At 36.8% G+C, this 19,391-nt stretch overlaps 1 protein-coding gene and 1 pseudogene across 1 annotated transcript; one reads left to right on the forward strand and one right to left on the reverse strand.

Moving 5' to 3' along the window:
• The first annotated feature begins 1,508 nt into the window (after nt 1-1,508).
• Nucleotides 1,509-3,014, forward strand: LOC132296572 (secreted RxLR effector protein 161-like). Its single transcript, XM_059794758.1, has 2 exons — nt 1,509-1,734; nt 2,671-3,014. The coding sequence occupies exons 1-2, from the start codon at nt 1,509-1,511 to the stop codon at nt 3,012-3,014; spliced, it is 570 nt and encodes a 189-aa protein (XP_059650741.1).
• A 9,398-nt stretch (nt 3,015-12,412) lies between these two features.
• LOC132295505 (putative late blight resistance protein homolog R1B-17) lies at nt 12,413-16,964 on the reverse strand (annotated as a pseudogene).
• Nucleotides 16,965-19,391: the final 2,427 nt, after the last annotated feature.

The following is a 19,391-nucleotide window of genomic DNA, read 5'->3' on the forward strand; positions in this document are numbered from 1 at the left end:
TGGTTTACATAAAGAAGAAAACCCACCTAAAGACAAACTTCAAATATCTCTCTTGAAGATTGTACACACAAAAGTATTTCTTCACACAAAAAACCAATATAACTTATTCTGACTCTATCCTCTATTGATCATAATCTCTCTCTAGGATCACTGAAAGATCTCACCGGGATCTCTATCTTTTGCTGCGTGTTATGCCTTATTTATAGGCCAAAGTTGCCGCCTTTGGATACCTTACTTGTCGCTAGCACAAAGCAATTCCTTCCTTATCAATTACTTTCTTAACGTCTACTTATTGCCTTATCAAACCCTTAGCTTGCGCATTAAGCCATCCACACGGCCACATAATTGACCACCACAATTGCATCATTCAACCAATGAAATTCTGCCAAAATCCCAACACTTAGGACATATGAGATCTATGTAAGAGCACTTAATCATATAGCCTATTTGTGAAAAATGATGGCTTCCTAGAAGACCAATTAACAAAATTAATATTTAAAGAAAAAAAAAAAAAAAAAAAAAAAAAGAATCTAATTAGGAAAGAAATAGATTTTTTAGGGCACATGAGATTTATCTAAGAGCACTTAATCACATAACCAATTTGAACAGCTTGCATTGTAGCTCTTATCAAAATTATGGTGTATTGTTTTGGTTTTCTCAAAGTTTGACCATCCTTCTATTTAAATAAGACAACCGGTTTATTAAAACAGTACAGTTTTTTAATGATCTTCAAAGTCCTAGGGAAACAGAACTAGTTCCATCAATTGGAAATGCAAGTTTCTACTAGAGAGTACATTGAAGTATATTGATATCATATGTATATCATTAATATCTGACCATATTAACTAGAAAAATCTGTTGAGGATCTTGTATGAATGACCTGCTCATTACATTAGATTAAAAAGTACAAAAATAACATTCTCTTTGGCAAGTAAAAGTCATTACATCAGTTCTAGTTGTTCAAGTTTATTAGTAGATATAAGGAGTCAACAACATGTATTTCTTTAAGAATCAAAATATTATCCCAATCTTAAATTAAAGTTCTCTGATATTGATATGTTTTGAAATGTTTTGAATGCAATATCAGGTCATCATCACGGACATAAAAAAGGAAAGTAGATTGTCCATTAATATCCTTTTGGTACCTTTTGTTAAAATTAAATGCAATGCCATGCATGTTCATTATGTCTTTTGGGTTTATTCATGTATCAAGTGAGTGCATGTATCAAGTGTGCAATTGAGACTTGTCTTGGAAATATCTTTGTATTCTTTAGGAAGTTCAATTGTCTTTGAGAGGACACTATATATTAGTCCAAGTGGTCTGTAGTGGATCAATTCAATACAACAAGAAAAAATATTTGCTACTACCTTTCTTCTTCTTCTTCTTCTCTTTACACATCAATTCTATAGTTGGTTGAAACTATAACCAACATAAGTGGTATTAGAGCTTGATTTCGATCAAGAGCAATTGGGCATGACGATTATTAACGGGAAAACGATTCACCGTGATGGCGACTACTGACCCCATTGTTATTGTTATTGAAGAAACTAAAGAACATGCCAACTTGAGTGTTAGAAAATTGATGGGTTCTATAAAACCATTTGAGCAAAGGTTGAGTAGGCGCTCTGAAAAATCAATTGAAAGTGTCTTTCAATCCAAGCTCAATGTTAGTTCCAAAAATCAAGAAAAAGACCCATCAAGTTTTGATCGATCCAAAGATGAATCTTCTAGAGGTGGAAGACAATGAAGAGGAAGAGGAAATAATTTTGAAAGAGGTGGAAATATGAAGTCCACAAAACAAAATTGTGGAATTTGTAAACGAAGTAGCCATGTTGACAAAGATTGTTGGTTTCGGGGAAAACCAAAATGTTTCAACTGTAAGAAATTTGGGCATATTCAAAAAGATTGCCGAGTCAAATCAAATTAGTAAGCTAATTTTTCAAAAGAACAAGAAGTTGAAGCGAGCATATTTTATGCTTGTCACACGGCATCAGAACAAAAGGATGATGTGTGGTTTCTTGATGGTAGGTGTAGTAACCACGTGACCAGAGATAAAAGTATATTTTTAGAGATTGATACTTCATCGAATTCCCAAGTAAGGATGGGAAACAGTGCCTTGGTTCAATCAAAAGGAAAAGGTACTATAGCCATAGAGACAAAGAAGGGAAGAAAACATGTTCGGGATGTGCTACTAGTTCCAAATTTGGAGCAAAATTTGTTGAGTGTTGGGCAACTTGAAAAGCATGGGTACTCTGTTCACTTTGATGAGGACTATTGCAAAAATTTTGACAAGAGAGGAAAAAATCAAATTGTGGCAAAAATTAAGATGCGCAAAAACAGAAGCTTTCTTCTAATTTTTCCACACTCAAAAAATGTGGATTTGATGATGGGTGTTGTTGATGAGTCATGACTTAGGAATAGAAGACTTGGGCACTTAAATTTTTAAAGCTTAAGGAATCTACAACAAAAGAATATGGTGTATGGGCTGCCAACAACACAAGAAGTTAAAGAAGTATGTAAAAACTCTTCTTGAAAAATTCAGAATGTTGAATTGCAAATTAGTTTGCACTCCTTTGGTTGTGAATGAAAAATTAATGAAAGAAGATGGAGGTAAAGAAACGGATGCATCTCTCTATAGAAGCTTGGTTAGAAGTTATTATATTTGACAGCTTCAAGACCCGATATTATGTTTGCTACAAGCTTATTATCTCCGTTTATGCACAAGCCAAGCCAAACACATTTTGGGGCTGCCAAGAGGGTGTTGAGATATATTCAAGATACACTTGATTTTGGCAACTTGTATGAGAAAAATGCTGATGCAAAGTTTCTTGGATTTTGTGACAGTGATTGGACCGGATGTGTTGATGATATGAGAAGCACTTTTGGTTATGCATCCTCCCTTGGTTCGGGTGCATTTTCATGGTCATCTAAGAAGCAACAAACAGTGACGCAATCTTCTACCGAGGCAGAATATATTTCAGCATCCTTGGAAGCGTCACAAGCATATGGCTAAGGAGACTTTAGAAGATATTGGTGAGAAGGAAGGAGAAGGTACTCCAATTTTGTGTGACAACGAATCCGCAATTGCTATGACAAGAATCCCGTCTTCCATAGTCGCCCCAGGTGTTAGGATATGTGTGCCCTAGCATAGCAAATTCTAATTTTAGATTGTAAAAGTCATGGTTTCTTATTTGGATATTATTATTAAAGCATTATACAATTGGTGAATGGAATGTATTATTTTTCGATTCTTTATGGAATTGATGGTGTCTGCTTGATTACAAAATATATTTATATATGTATGTAATGGCAATTAATACTATGATATAAATTAGTAATCATAAATGGTTTAAAGTCGGTAATTATGGATGGACATTTAATTAGTTAAGACTTAAACAGAGTCCACGATAGATTGAGATATATTGCGAGAGCTGTCGTATGCAATTGCTCTCTATCACAGTCATGGCTTTTGACTCTCAAGCATGAGAGAAGTATAGACTCTTTTATTAATTAATAATTACTTTGATTTGTTCGGCGGATACCTCGGGATCCTTAGATCGACACTTTGGGTAGTTATGTAATTAATAATTAGAGGTCTATATTCTCAATATTTGCATCAGTGCTATTTGTATTTATTTTGTTTTGATTATGGTTGATCACAAATTAAATTCGAAGGCCTTCGTATGTTTTAGACAAATGTTTTCTATATATATTTATTTAATAAATTATTATTATTTTTTGTCAAATAAATATTTTATTGTGATCGAGCCGGAAATAATCAAAGATAACAAAATAGTTATATTAATTATGTTGTCGGATTGATGGCTTTAATTATCCGATAAATAATTAAGCATAGAGGGGTCAAAATGCAACATTGACTTAGAGGTTATTTACTATTTAATTGGAGTGCAATTAATTTCTTTTAGTGGAGTAGAAATTAATTTATGAATTAATTAAATTGGGTCCATGGTTTAATGGACTGGACTAATTATTAATTTATAGGAGCCAAGAAAATAGTAAGCCCAAAAGGATTCTCACCAATAGCCCAAGTTGATATTGGAGTCATGTTAGGATTGAGAAAGTTGAATTAGAGATAGAGAATGATTTATTGTTACCTTATTCTTATTTTTATTTTTCCTATATATACATGAGTTCATGTATATTTTAGGTGTGACTTGGAAAACAAGAAAAAGGAATACACTTTCTCTCTCTAGATTTTAGGGTTTTGTTTTCTCTTCTAAAGGAGGCTACCACCAGCCTAGATTCCAAGGTCATTCATCAAGGCATATTGGTGAGTCCTAAAGGGAAGATAATAATCGAACAGAAGGAGAAAGGATCTTGCTAAAGGGATCTACAATAAGTGAGAACATTCACTTTAGAGGAAAGTTCAAAAGGTTTACTCAGACCTTTGATGTAAGTATTCAATCTGTTTATTGAATTATGCATCATCTTTTATTTATCTTTGCATAAAACTTGTCTCTGTGTGATGAATCAAGATCCGTGATTGCAAATCCCTCAAAAGTTTTAAAAACTTGCACGTTTCCCAACAGTGGTATCAGAGCACATGGTTTGATTCATTACTAGAGAACATGTGTTTATAAAAATCATATTCATGGATCCAAATTATATATACATATATAAAATTATTGATATATGTTGATGTATGATTTATTATGTTGATATATATTAATACATGATGATGTATGTATAATTGTGAATGGATGATGATGTGTGTTTGGGCCATGGATGAAACTTATAGGTATATAGAATGTAATTTTATTTTTTGGATGAATGTAATTAAGGCTTTGTTTTAACCGTTTGAAAATTCAATGATGTAATTTAATTTTTTCCATTGTATTTCAAATTGTAAGTATTTATTAAAGCCATGTAATATTCATCAAAGGATGCTATGAAGCTTCAAGAGGGTCCGAAAGGGTTAAATTATGCTTCAGTAATTTTCTGGAATTTTTCTGAATTTTTCGGGAATTTTTTGAGGCTTAATTTAATTTTCTGGGATTTTTCCGGATTTTTTGGAATTTTTTCGGCGTTTTTCCGGTGGCCGGAGCTTCGTCGGCGGCGAGAAGAGGCGTCGGAGGTTGCCCGGATCAAGTGTGGCACACACAAGGTGAGCCTGGCGCGTGTTTCTCACGCGCCAGGAAGTGGCAAGTTAATGACAAGCTGGCGCGTGGATCTCACGCGCCAGCCAAGAAGGTGGTACCCTCCACGCGCGTGAAGGCGCGTGGAGGCGCGTCCCACGCGTCCCAGGCGCGTGGGAGCTCGTGAGAGCGCGTCCCACGTGCCCCAAGCGCGTGCAGGCGCGTGTGGGCGCATGGGAGTGCGTGCCGAGTCTTGCAGCCTGCCATAGGCGCGTGCCAGCACGTGTGGGGTCCTCCGGGCTCGTTCCAAGCGGCGTTTTGCTTCTCCTGATGCGTACAAGCTTCTTATGGGTGTTTACAGACAGTTGAAGGACGCCCGTACAGCAAGAATAGTTTTTAAATGTTAAAAGCTGAATCCATTGGCCATTTATATTGCTTCTGTCTATTATTTGATGCATGGAATAATTTAATGCTTATTGTAATTGTTCATGCATTGGATCCATGATTTTTAATTAAATGGCTTGATTAATATTAATTAAATTATGAAGATAAATTGGATTAGATTGCTAATTAATTTGAGAGCATTTATTGGGAAACAGAAAAATTATTTTTGTAAATTATTTTTTGCCTCAAATTAAAGATTAGTGAATCATTTAAAATCCATATATTTTCTAAATTTAATTGGATTAAAATCAAGGCGTTTTGCATGCATTAAATCATGAATTAAAAACCCTAGTTTTATATTATTAAAAATTGAGTGGGAGCGGGGATTTTTTTATACATTACCCCATGGCCTTCGTAATTATAACCATTATGATTAAATCTTTAAAAATAAGGCTCCACGCATGATTTAAAGAGTCTAGATTACAAGAATGGTTGTCTCACGAAAATATATTTATTAAATAACCATTATAGTTTGATCTTTAAAAATAAGGCCATACGCATGATTTAAAGAGTCTAAGCTATTAATGGCAATATATTTAATATTTGTTTTTCCGTTGGAGCATTAATTATGTTATACACTCAATCTAAAATCAATAGTATTAGCTCCCCAACGGAGTGGTCTATACTAGGTGATTTTAGAAAGGCTAAATCTAATCGGGAATTATTTCATATATAGATAAGGCATTGTCTAAAGAGATATGGAAATAATGAGTTGTTCTCGTCAATAAGCAATAATGAATTCCGCCAACCGGATAAGTTATTGGCATATTGATTGTCCGATTTTTCATGCAATGTGGTTAAGGGACCCACAATTAATTAATTATTTTATACTTGCATGATTATTATTATTCACTTTATTTATTGTATGAATGCTTTTATTTTCAGATTTATCATGACTAGTCCATTCAGTCCACTTGCAAACATACTAAAAGAAAATCGATTAACTGGACCTAATTATATCGATTGGAAAAGGCAACTAGATATTGTACTCACATATGAGGGGTTGAATTATGTGCTTACTACTCCTAGACCTTCTCCACCTTTGCCTGAAGATCCTCCTGAGGAGCATGAAGTATTTAAGAAATGGAATAAAGCAGATGAGATGACTAGGTGCTACATTCTTGCTTCACTCTCGAATGTACTCCAAAGTCAACATCTTCAATATCTCACTTCTGCAGACATCATGCTTAACCTTAAGGAAATGTTTGGGCAAATTGGTAAGAGCGCACGCCAAAATGCTATGACAAATTTGATGACCATTAAGATGGTCCAAGGTACTTCAGTTCGGGAACATGCTTTAAAAATGATTGGTTTTTTAAATGAACTGGAGATCCTTGGATGCAACTTGGATGGTGAACTTCAGGTTGACATGATTATCGCTTCATTGCTAGACTCATTTAACTCTTTTAGGGTTAATTATTATACGAATAAGCTTGAGTACACACTCGCTGAACTATTGAATGAGTTGGTAACCTTTGAAGGGATAAACAAAAGCAAGGGTGCATCTATCAACTACACTCAGTCTGCTGGACCATCCACTTCTAGGCCCAAGAGGAGAGGCAAGAAAAAGAAGAAGGGTGGTGCCAAAACTGTGGTTGTGCCAAACAAAGTAATCCAAAAGGATAAGGGAAAGAAGAAAGTGCGGGTTGAAGGCGAAGGAAACTGCTTCCATTGCGGTCAACCGGGTCACTGGAAACCTAACTGCCCAATACTTCGCACACAAGGCAAAGGAAAAGGTATATTCATTGTTGAGGCATGTAATGTGGTTGAATCTATAGATTCCTGGTGCATAGATTCTGGAGCCACTAATCATGTTTGCAATTCATTGCAGGGATTCCAGGAGTCCAGAAGCCTCAATGAAGGAGAGATATACTTACATATGGGATCTAATGCCAAGGTGGAAGCTAAAGCAGTGGGAGTGGTTCATATGCAGTTTGATAGTGGGAGGAGTCTTATTTTAGAAGATTGTCTTTATGCGCCAAATGTTAGGCACAATTTAATTTCAGTTTCTTCGTTGGTTTGCAAAAATTATATTTTTACTTTTGGAAAAAATGTTTTAATTAAATTAAATGGTTGTGTTATAACTTCTGGTGCATTGAAAGATAATCTATATGTTTTAACTCTTAGCTCATATCAAATGCAAAATTATGAATTAAATGCAACTTCATCTAGATTGAATGTTAAAAGAAAAGCAGTTTCTCCAAACTCATTGTATCATTGGCATCTACGATTGGGTCACATCAATCAAAATAGGATTCAAAGGTTGGTTAAAGAAGGTTTATTACCTTGTGAGGCAGAGGAGCCTATGCCAACTTGTGAATCCTGTATTGAAGGAAAGATGACTCGAAGGGCTTACTCAGCCAAAGGAGATAGAGCCAAAGAACAATTAGAGTTGGTGCACACAGACGTGTGTGGTCCCATGAACACCCAAGCGAGAGGAGGGTTTGAGTACTTCATCACTTTCATTGATGATTATTCACGTTTTGGATATATTTACCTAATGTGACCCAAGTCAGAAGCTTATGGAAAATTCCGTGAGTTTCAGGCGGAAGTGGAGCGTAAATTAGGTAAACTTATCAAAACACTTCGATCTGATCGAGGAGGTGAATACCTCTTGAGGGAGTTCAAGGATCATATGGTCAATGAGGGTATTGTGCGCCAGTTATCCGCACCTGACTGCCCTCAACAGAATGGAGTGGCAGAAAGGAGAAACAGAACTTTACTTAACATGGTTAGATCTATGATGAGTTTTGCTACATTACCTCTATCATTTTGGGGATTAGCCTTAGAATCAGCGATGTATATTTTGAACTGTGTTCCATCCAAGTCTGTTTCAGGAACGCCATATGAGCTGTGGTTTGGACGTAAATCTAGTTTAAATCACATGCATATATGGGGGTGTCCAGCACACGTGCGAAAGAAACAGGCAGACAAGTTGGAAGCAAGATCAGATGCATGCTTATTTGTTGGCTATCCTAAGGGCACTAGAGGTGGATTATTTTATGATCCCAGGGACAATAAAGTTATTGTCAGCACTCATGCTATTTACCTAGAGGAGGATTATATTATGAACTACAAACCTAGTAGCCAGATAGTGTTAGAGGAGATGGTTGGCACGTCAGATATACCCCCAGTGGACACACCTAATATAAATACTGAGAATGATGAGACACAAGAAGTCCCTGTTGAATTACCATCATCTAGTACATCGATTCCTGCACCGGTCCTTCGGCGTAGTGGGAGGACTATTATCCAACCCGAAAAACTCACACTTTTGGGTAAGGTCTATGAGGCCGTCCCCGATAAGCATGAGTCGGACCTAGTAAGCTATGCAGAAGCGTTGACCGATATAGATGCGAATCGTTAGAAAGATGCCATGAAATCAGAGTTGGAATCGATGTATTCTAACAAAGTCTGGGATGTTGTAGAACTTCCTAGTGGGGTTCAGCCCATTGGTTGTAAGTGGATCTACAAACGAAAGAGAGGAATGGATGGGAATGTTGAGACATTCAAAGCTAGACTGGTTGCCAAAGGCTTCACTCAACGTGAAGGTATTGATTATGAGGATACATTCTCATCAGTTGCAATGCTTAAATCTATTCGCATTCTTTTGGCCATTAGTGCTTATTATGACTATGAGATATGGCAGATGGATGTTAAGACGGCATTTTTAAATGGCCATCTTGAACAAGACATCTACATGAGGCAACCAGACGGTTTCGTAGTTAAAGGTCGTGAGGACTGTGTATATAAGTTGAATAGGTCTATTTATGGACTTAAGCAAGCTTCACGCACATGGAACATTTGTTTTGATCAGGCAGTCAAATTATTTGGCTTTGAACAAAACGTGTTTGAACCTTGCGTTTACAAGAAAAAACAGGGTAATGTCATCATGATTCTCGTTTTATATGTTGATGACATCTTGCTCATTGGTAATGATGTAGAAGCATTGTCATCAGTTAAAAGGTGGTTGTTCAATAAATTTGAGATGAAAGATCTTGGAGAAGCAAGCTATATTCTTGGGATCAAGCTTATGCGAGATCGGGTTAAAAAGAAAATAGGCTTGTCTCAAGAGTCTTACATTGACAAAGTTCTGATCAGGTTTGGAATGGAAAACTCTAAGAAAGGGTTTTTGCCATTTAGACATGGGTTGGCTCTTTCTAATGACCAGCCTCCCAAGACTGATAAGGAAATTGAGCAAATGAGGCGGGTACCATACGCTTCGGCAGTTGGTAGTCTCATGTATGCCATGGTCTGTACCAGACCGGACATCTGCTACTCTGTAGGGATTGTCAGTAGATATCAGTCCAATCCTGGACTTGATCATTGGTCAGCTGTGAAGAATATCTTAAAATACCTTAGAAGAACTAAGAATCTAATGCTCATTTATGGAGGTGATGATCTGGTTCCAGTCGGATATACGGATTCTGATTTTCAATCAGATCCTGATGCCAGGAGATCTACATCTGGATATGTGTTCAAGTTCAATGGAGGGGCAGTTAGTTGGAAGAGTGTCAAGCAGGGTTGTACTGCTGACTCAACCATGGAAGCAGAATACATTGCAGCCTCTAAGGTAGCAAAAGAAGCTGTTTGGTTGAGAAACTTTCTAATTGAACTAGAGGTTGTGGAGCACATAGATCAGCCTATAACGCTTCATTGCGACAATAGTGCAGTTATAACCCAAACCAAGGACCCAAAATTTCATAAAGGAACAAGACACATTCAGAGGAAACATCATGTGGTTTGTGATATAGTAAAGCGAGGAGATATACTTGTGGCTAAGATTGCATCGGAACATAACCTTGCTGATCCATTCACAAAGGCTTTACCGATCAAGATGTTTGATCGTCATATGGAGAACATGGGAGTTAGATGTGATTTGAATTGGCTATAAGTGCAAGTGGGAGCTGTTAGGATATGTGTGCCGTAGCATAGCAAATTCTAATTTTGGATTGTAAAAGTCATGGTTTCTTATTTGGATATTATTATTAAAGCATTATACAATTGGTGAATGGAATGTATTATTTTTCGATTCTTTATGGAATTGATGGTGTCTGCTTGATTACAAAATATATTTATATATGTATGTAATGGCAATTAATACTATGATATAAATTAGTAATCATAAATGGTTTAAAGTCAGTAATTATGGATGGACATTTAATTAGTTAAGACTTAAACCGAGTCCACGATAGATTGAGATATATTGCGAGAGCTGTCGTATACAATTGCTCTCTATCACAGTCATGGCTTTTGACTCTTAAGCATGAGAGAAGTATAGACTCTTTTATTAATTAATAATTACTTTGATTTGTTCGGCGGATACCTCGGGATCCTTAGATCGATACTTTGGGTAGTTATGTAATTAATAATTAGAGGTCTATATTCTCAATATTTGCATCAGTGCTATTTGTATTTATTTTGTTTTGATTATGGTTGATCACAAATTAAATTCGAAGGCCTTCGTATGTTTTAGACAAATGTTTTCTATATATATTTATTTAATAAATTATTATTATTTTTTGTCAAATAAATATTTTATTGTGATCGAGCCGGAAATAATCAAAGGTAACAAAATAGTTATATTAATTATGTTGTCGGATTGATGGCTTTAATTATCCGATAAATAATTAAGCATAGAGGGGTCAAAATGCAACATTGACTTAGAGGTTATTTACTATTTAATTGGAGTGCAATTAATTTCTTTTAGTGGAGTAGAAATTAATTTATGAATTAATTAAATTGGGTCCATGGTTTAATGGACCGGACCAATTATTAATTTATAGGAGCCAAGAAAATAGTAAGCCCAAAAGGATTCTCACCAATAGCCCAAGTTGATATTGGAGTCATGTTAGGATTGAGAAAGTTGAATTAGAGATGGAAAATGATTTATTGTTTCCTTATTCCTATTTTTATTTTGCCTATATATACATGAGTTCATGTATATTTTAGGTGTGACTTGGAGAACAAGAAAAAAGAATACACTTTCTCTCTCTAGATTTTAGGGTTTTGTTTTCTCTTCTAAAGGAGGCTACCACCAGCCTAGATTCCAAGGTCATTCATCAAGGCATATTGGTGATTCCTAAAGGGAAGATAATAATCGAACGGAAGGAGAAAAGATCTTGCTAAAGGGATCTACAATAAGTGAGAACATTCACTTTAGAGGAAAGTTCAAAAGGTTTACTCAGACCTTTGATATAAGTATTCAATCTGTTTATTGAATTATGCATCATCTTTTATTTTTCTTTGCATAAAACTTGTTTCTGTGTGATGAATCAAGATCCGTGATTGCAAATCCCTCAAAAGTTTTAAAAACTTGCACGTTTCCCAACACCAGGAACATTGCAATCCAGCATCACTTTGTTAGAGTGGCCGTGGAAGAGAATGAAATTCAACTCAAATATTGTAACACCGAAGACCAAGTTGCAGATATCTTCACCAAAGCACTTCCAATAGATAAGTTTGAATAATTGAGATAATTGTTGGGTGTCACAACATGGGGCATTAAGGGGGACTATTAAAATAAAATGTAACACCATGCATGTTCATTATGTCTTTTGGGTTTATTCATGCATCAAGACCTCTTGGACTTATATATAGTGTTCTCTCAAATACAATTGAACTTCCCAAGAAATACAAAGATATTTCCAAGACGATTCTCAGCCAGACACTTGATACATGCACTCACTTGATACATGCACATATATATATTTGGGTTTATTCATGTATCAAGACCTGCTGGACTATTATACAGTGTCCTCTCAAATACATGTATCAAGTGAGTGCATGTATCAAGTGTGTGGCCAAGAATCGTCTTGGAAATATCTTTGTATTTCTTGGGAAGTTCAATTGTATTTGAGAGGACACTATATAATAGTCCAACAGGTCTGTAGTAGATCAATTCAATACAACAAGAAAAATATTTGCTGCTCTCTTCTTTTTCTTCTTCTTTTCTTTACACATATATTCTTTAGTTGGTTGAAACTATAGTCAACACCTTTATTATATAAAACAATGAACACATTCTAAATCATATCCACCATAAGTGCTATTCTCAGCTGAAATATAGAGAATTCTGCCGGAAAACATGAAAAATAGTCACTAAAATATTCACTCGCCTCTTGTAGGTGCATCCTTAAGAGTGTTGACGTGGCATCATGATCACAAATCTGGAGGATAGATAAGGAGCTTAAGCCCATTATTTGGCATGCCCTGCTCTTGTTGATTTTGTTGGCGTTCATGCTGAATTAACCTCGCAGAAACTGCAGTAGACGAGCTTGTACAATACAGCTCCAAAATCTGGAGTGCAGATACATCCCCTAGACCAGAAGGTATTGCCACTAGGTTACTGCAGTGTTTAAGAACAATTCGTTGAAGTCTAGGGAAGTGATGACCTGAAGCCTCCCAATGCTCTAAATCTGTCCTCCCAAGCTGCAATACTTTGAGTAGACGAAAACCCCCATCAAGTGGCTCCCAGTGCTGTCCCTTAAATGCAAAGTCTTTCAATTTGAGCACCTCAAGGTTGGGTAACATTCCTAGCGTAGACATATGTACCCAGTCCAGCAAGGTGTCTGATAAAGTTATCTTCTTCAGGTTTGGGGGGAATTTGTACCCGGGGGGAAGGCCTGGTAGCTTGCCTTCAGATGGAGGATGAGGAAATGTGTCATTCAATAACTTCAACGTTTCAAGCTGATCCAGTTTGGCAAGATTATCAAACAGACTAGACCCTCCCTTTTCCTCCACAAGCCTGGCTAAATTACCACGAATTCCGAGCTTCTTTAGATTGGGAGTCCTGGATAAGATATTATCCGTACAGCTCTCAGGTGACACCATGGAAATGGTTTGTATGTTTCTTCTTACCATGGGATTTTCATTATCTTTCCGTGTTTTGGCAGGAGGTCCATGCAAACAACTCGATCCACTTGTATATAGATGCCTAAACTGTAACATTTTCCAAATATCTGCTTGAATGTCCAGGTTACGTGAGGTTGTTCCAACAATGAGAGTCTGTAGGTTCCAAAGATTGGAGACCGATGCAGGAAGAACCTTAAAGTTACCAAAGAGGGCTATATACCGTAAATGAACTAGTTGTTTTATCTCACTAGGAAAGCGGGAGAGACTGATGGACCTTACATCCAACACCCTAAGCAATTTAAATGCTTCATGGATGAAGGATGTATGTTCTCGAGGCAAATCCCTCACTTCTAAGGAAAAGCACAAGAAGGATCGAACATGGGGACCAGAAGGCTTTTTAGAAATATAGTTCAAAACTTGGGAGTGAATACAAAGACGACGGTAGTAATTTGGGGTTGGGACCAAAGAAGAAAGCATTTGATCATGTCCTTTAATTTCCTGCAAAAATTTCTCCTCTGTAGCTTCCCTTAAGCACAAGTCCCGCAACATATCATGGATGCGACAAGTCTTGATTCGACCATTTAGTCTCCTTTTTGCCACTAATATTAAGTTTCTATCAACAAGATCCTCCAAGTATTCCTCTGCAATATCCTCTAAGCATTCTTGTCCAATTTGTTGTATGAATCCCTCGGCAACCCATAGTCGGAGCAATTTCCACACGGGGATCTCGAAGTCTTCCGGAAATGCTCCAAAATAGATGAAACATGCTTTCAAGTGATGGGGTAAGTGCTTATAACTCAGTGCTAATACGTCCATGCATTGCTTTGGGTCTCTAGCAACATATGAACTCACACTTTCAGCCACTTTCTTCCACCAGTCACGCGTTTTGTCTTTCTTTGAGAGAAGTCCTGCAACTACTACAATAGCAAGTGGTAGTCCATAACATTTTTCGGCAATTTGCACCCCAAGCTCCTCGAGCTCTGAAGGGCAGTTGCCTCTCTGGAAAACCTTTGTACAGAGTAGCTTCCAACTTTCATCATCTGTTAGGAAACGCAGATGGTGAGGAGGGCTACAGCGGTTGGCATGAAAAGCCACATCTGTGTTTCGGCTAGTTAACAATATTCGGCTCCCATTATTTGTGTTCGGAAAGCCGCTCTAAGATCATCCCATGCCTCCATGGTCCAGACGTCACAATGACAATAAGATACTTCCCACTCTTTAAATGTGTGCATAGTTCATCACCTAATCTTTCATCACTCATTTTAAACATTTCGTCTGTGAGCTGAGTAATAGAACTTAAAATGCCAAGAAACACTTCCCTTCTATTGTATTCTTGAGACACATAAGTCCATGCACGGAAATAGAAATGATATTCAATGGAGGGATCAGTGTAAACTTTTCTAGCAAGTGTTATCTTACCTAGGCCACCCATGCCAACAACTGAGATAACTTCCAGCTGGTCCGGTCCATTAGTAAGTCGTTCTATCATTGTTTTCGCCTCTTCGTCAAAACCCACCACATTGTCTTCCTCCACAACAGGAGGTCTTCTTCGTCGTGGGCCTCTTTTGGAAGGCTCCCCACCTTGCAGGACTTCAATGCCAAACATCTTCTTATCATAGATCTCCTTCACTTTTACTTGATGGATTCGATCTCTTTCGCAACACTACGGAGCTTTTTTGGATAATCGAAGACACGAACAATTTTTCCAAAGGTGCTTCTTGCTTTCTGCATTGCCGCATTAACCACGAATGTGTCGATGATGTCTTCTGCCTCATAAGCCACATCTCTGATTTGTCTCACTAACTCTCTTACAGTTTCATACTCACTCCGTTTATCCTTCGAATCTTTGAGGAAAGCTTTCATCAAACTTAGCTCCTTGTAAAGAGATTCAACTTGATCCTTCACCCCGGAAATCAATTCAACATTATAGAGGAGTAATTGCTTCAGGTTATCCAAAAGAAAATCAACAACAGCATCAGCCATCTCTTTCTCTAACTTCTCCAAAGAAGCTAGGAAGGGCAGGATCCTTTGATTGATTCTCTGTCACAAAATTCACCAATAAATTGTAGAAAATTTCAAAGCACAGGCTGCAAATTGGATTTTTCTTTTCCACTGTGATGAGAATGACATTGTGATTTGCAAATTTTGATTCTGATGAAAACTCAACCATGATGTCATTGTTCAATGTTTTCCCACAAAACATAAATATACTTATAGGCAGATTAATATAATAAAGGAATAAAATAAAGTAGTAAATTATTTATCCACAAAGATTCATTGATTTGGGGATTCAGTTCCCACTTGGAATTCATACCGTTTATACCTTTTTTATGATTTCCAGGCAAAGATGAACTAGATTCCATTGCAAGAATCAAACACCAATACAATTTGTAACAGCTGCTAAGGCTATAAAAGGGGGAAGAACATCTAAGATTAAAGCTTCCCTTCTAGTCTCTACATTCAAATCTGCTAGTGCATGAGCCATTTTATTGGTTTCTCTATTCACATGAGAGGAAAACGCAGACAAAAATAAAAAAAATTGTCCACCGATGGATCATCATTGGAGCTAACTTCCACCAACCTTTAATGGAAACCAGATTAACGGCACGCCTCAAAGATAAACATTCTGTTACTCATTTTGTGTTCTCTTAAGGGCTAAAAAAAATTAAATTCACATGTAATTACGCGCACAAAGTAGACCAGAGTTAAGGATCAGGAGTCCCACCTCAAAGAACTCTTCAATGAACTGCAAATTAATTCCATGACAAATCAAGATCTACTTTCATTCAACTTCCAATTTTGTAATGAATATTTCAATTCACTGGACCTAAATTTTGTGTGTATCTATATATAAACACAAAAAATTTATAAGCATAATTTATATGTCATAGAGCATTTATCCAAAGCAACAATTATAGATGGAAAACCAGATTGGGGCTGACAAAGGCCAAACTAGTTGGTGTGCTAGAACACTTAGGAGGGAATGAATGCTAGAGCACTCAAAAAATTTCATATATAATCAAGAAACAGCAAGCAATTATAAAAATAATATTTTAACTCGATACTCATCCAAACATCAAGTTTTTAAGATCATCATCATCATCATCATCATCATCAGTATTTAATGACCATCAAATATCAAGTTTTCTAGCTTGCAAATCCACAAAACAGAGCAATTAATATAAGGCTTCAAGGCTTACCTAGCACTTAATTCGCAATTCCGATCTTCTTTCGTGCTAAACCTTCCTTTAGAAGCTCTTTCTCTACACCACACACAACTCTGGCGTTTTTTCTTTTCAGAAGGTAATACTAGTAGTAAGAAGTAAAGTAGCTGGAACCAAGGACCAAAACAAAACCAGACAAGAACTATAAAAGCAACTTTGCGATACAAATTGTCCAAAATACCCAAAAGAAGTGTCATTTGTCAAGCCGAGACCTGAACTTTTCTCTCTTTTTCTTTTTTTATTCTCTCCATTTTTTTCCCCTCAAACATAATGATATAAATAAGATCAATAAAATTGTTTTGAAATTCACAATTTTTTGTCTTATATTTTCATTCTAAGTAATTTTTTTTTATAATCACATATAATATCATTTTATTTTTTTGAATTAAAAAGGACACATTAGAGTGCTTCAGAGTCAACGGTAGAAAACAGAAGTTTTCAGTTGCTCATTAATATATGGGCCCCAATGTGGTCTACCTCTGGTCCTCTACCGGCTCCCTGTAAGTTCACATCATCCTTCTTTGTTCGTGTGAGGAAAAACTTCAGAAACTTCGTTCTTCCTAGTAATTCATAGGAACCTTCCTAGATGCTCCCATTCATATTTATGGCATCAGTGTATTGGTCGGTTATGTTTTAGAACAAAAAATTTTAGCAAGTATAATTTTTGTCCAAGAATTTATTTGTTTAAAAAATATTTTTTTTTCCCTCGGTTAGTAAAAAAATATTTAATATTTTCTTGGTAAGGAAAATTAATACTATTCTACATGTGATATATTTTTATCGATGTAGACACTAAAATTTTAGTGGACTTTGATTTTGACAGATGGATTCATTAAATTTGGGCCTAATGTTTAATTAAGTTATTTAATTGGCCCAAACTTGATCCACTTAAATTATTTAATTAGTACAGCTCAAATGGTTAAATAAAAAGAATAATTATTCCTAATAAAAATATATTTGGAATAATTATTTTTAAGAATAATTATCATAATATAACAGGCCTGACCCAGTTATAATTTTATCATTATCAGGAGATGACATGTGTCATCATCCTATTAATCCAATAAGCCTATAAATAGAGGCCTGGAGGAAGAAGTTAGTGACAAAAATTCAGAATTCAGAAATCTAGAATTCCAGAGAGAGATAAAGAAACTCTCATCCCCAACATCCAAATCCAAAAGTGAAGAACACCAAATACATTCAAAGTCGTACCGTTCTTCATCGAATTCCACGGTGATCAACAACAAGCACAACCAAAGACGTGCCGTTCTTCATCCAAATTCACTGGTGATTCAAGATCAAGCTCGTGCAGCCCTTGGATCCAACCAACCAAACAGGAGATCGAATCAGAAGACCTTACATTCTTTCTTTTGTAAAGAATATTACAAAGGAGTGTACCCATTTATCCAAATTAATCAAATATTATATTATTTGCTCCATATTTTGTTTCTATTGCAGACTTACAAAATTTGTGTGTACAAATTTGTGGCACGCCCGGTGGGACTCCTTTGCCTCTCATCTCTTTCTCCTACCATCAAGTTTCTTCTCTGTCAGATTCTATGGCTCCCCCTAAGGTTCAGACAAACAAGAAAGCCCTAAAGAATATCGCTGCAACAAAGGTCGACGCCAAAGCCACCATGAAAAGTGGCACGAAGGCCAAATCAAGTGATAGAAGTACCTTAGCGGGCCCTGTGACACGTAGCAAGTCTCAGGCAATCGTATCATCCAAACATCAGCAAGACTTGGTGAAAACCACTCTTGCAAAGCTGGCAAACGTGAAAACCCAACATGTCAAGAACCTTGACGTTGTTCCAGAGGAGATTCCACCACCAGATTCACCTCATTCCATCTATGATGTTCGCTCTAGTGTCGGTTCACCCACAGAGTCACCACGTTAGACTTCGAAGCATTCAATCACTTCAAGAAACGTTGACTCTCAAGGCCTATTATACTCAAATGTGGTCGCTGCTATGATGACTGGAGCTGCCACGGTGGATGAACAACTAGCAACTATGTCTCATGCCATTGAGAACCTCACAAAGACTGTTGAAGAGAAAGACTTACAAATCGCTACGCTGATGAACAAATTGGAAGTTCAGACCTTCGGTGAATCACCAGTACAATTTGGGCATCCTACATCTTCTACAGCACCGCCAACTAGGAATCGTGCAACTTTTACACCACCACCGTTTGGGAATCCTACATCTTCCACAGCAATGCCGACGGAGAATCCTAATTCTACCGCACAAAGTACTCGTATGGAGGACCCCAAACAGACGCCAGTGACAGAACAGGCGGCTAGTCAAAACAAGATGCCAGTGACAGAACAGGCGGCTAGTCAAACCAATCATGCTTCTTCAGTCTTTTCATTATCTGTCGTACAATTGCAAGATATGATAATGAATACAATCCGAACCCAATATGGAGGCGTCTCACAGAGCACTCTCATGTACTCAAAGCCCTATACAAGGAGAATCGACAGTATGAGGATGCATATAGGATACCAACCTTCGAAGATTCAGCAATTTGACGAAAAAGGTAACCCCAAGCAACACATTGCCCGTTTTGTCGAGACTTGCAACAATGCCGGAACAGAGGGGGACTTACTAGTTAAACAGTTTGTCCGCTCCCTTAAAGAAAACACGTTTGAGTGGTACACCGACCTAAAGTCAGAGTCAATTGATAGTTGGGACTAAATGGAATGAGAATACTTGAACAGGTTCTATAGCACTCGTCATACTGTTAGTATGATAGAGTTAACTAACATGAAGC

Source organism: Cornus florida, unplaced genomic scaffold (assembly GCF_030987335.1).
Source record: "Cornus florida cultivar Cherokee Brave unplaced genomic scaffold, ASM3098733v1 CherokeeBrave_3.0.0_Hap2_Chr02, whole genome shotgun sequence".
Classification (NCBI taxonomy): Eukaryota; Viridiplantae; Streptophyta; class Magnoliopsida; order Cornales; family Cornaceae; genus Cornus; species Cornus florida.

Coding starts and splice junctions, on each gene's coding strand:
- LOC132296572 (XM_059794758.1), top strand. CDS start 1,509: ATGGCGACTACTGACCCCATTGTTATTGTTATTGAAGAAACTAAAGAA. Junction 1,735..2,670: donor CAAAGATGAATCTTCTAGAG/GTGGAAGACAAT, acceptor TATATTTGACAG/CTTCAAGACCCGATATTATG.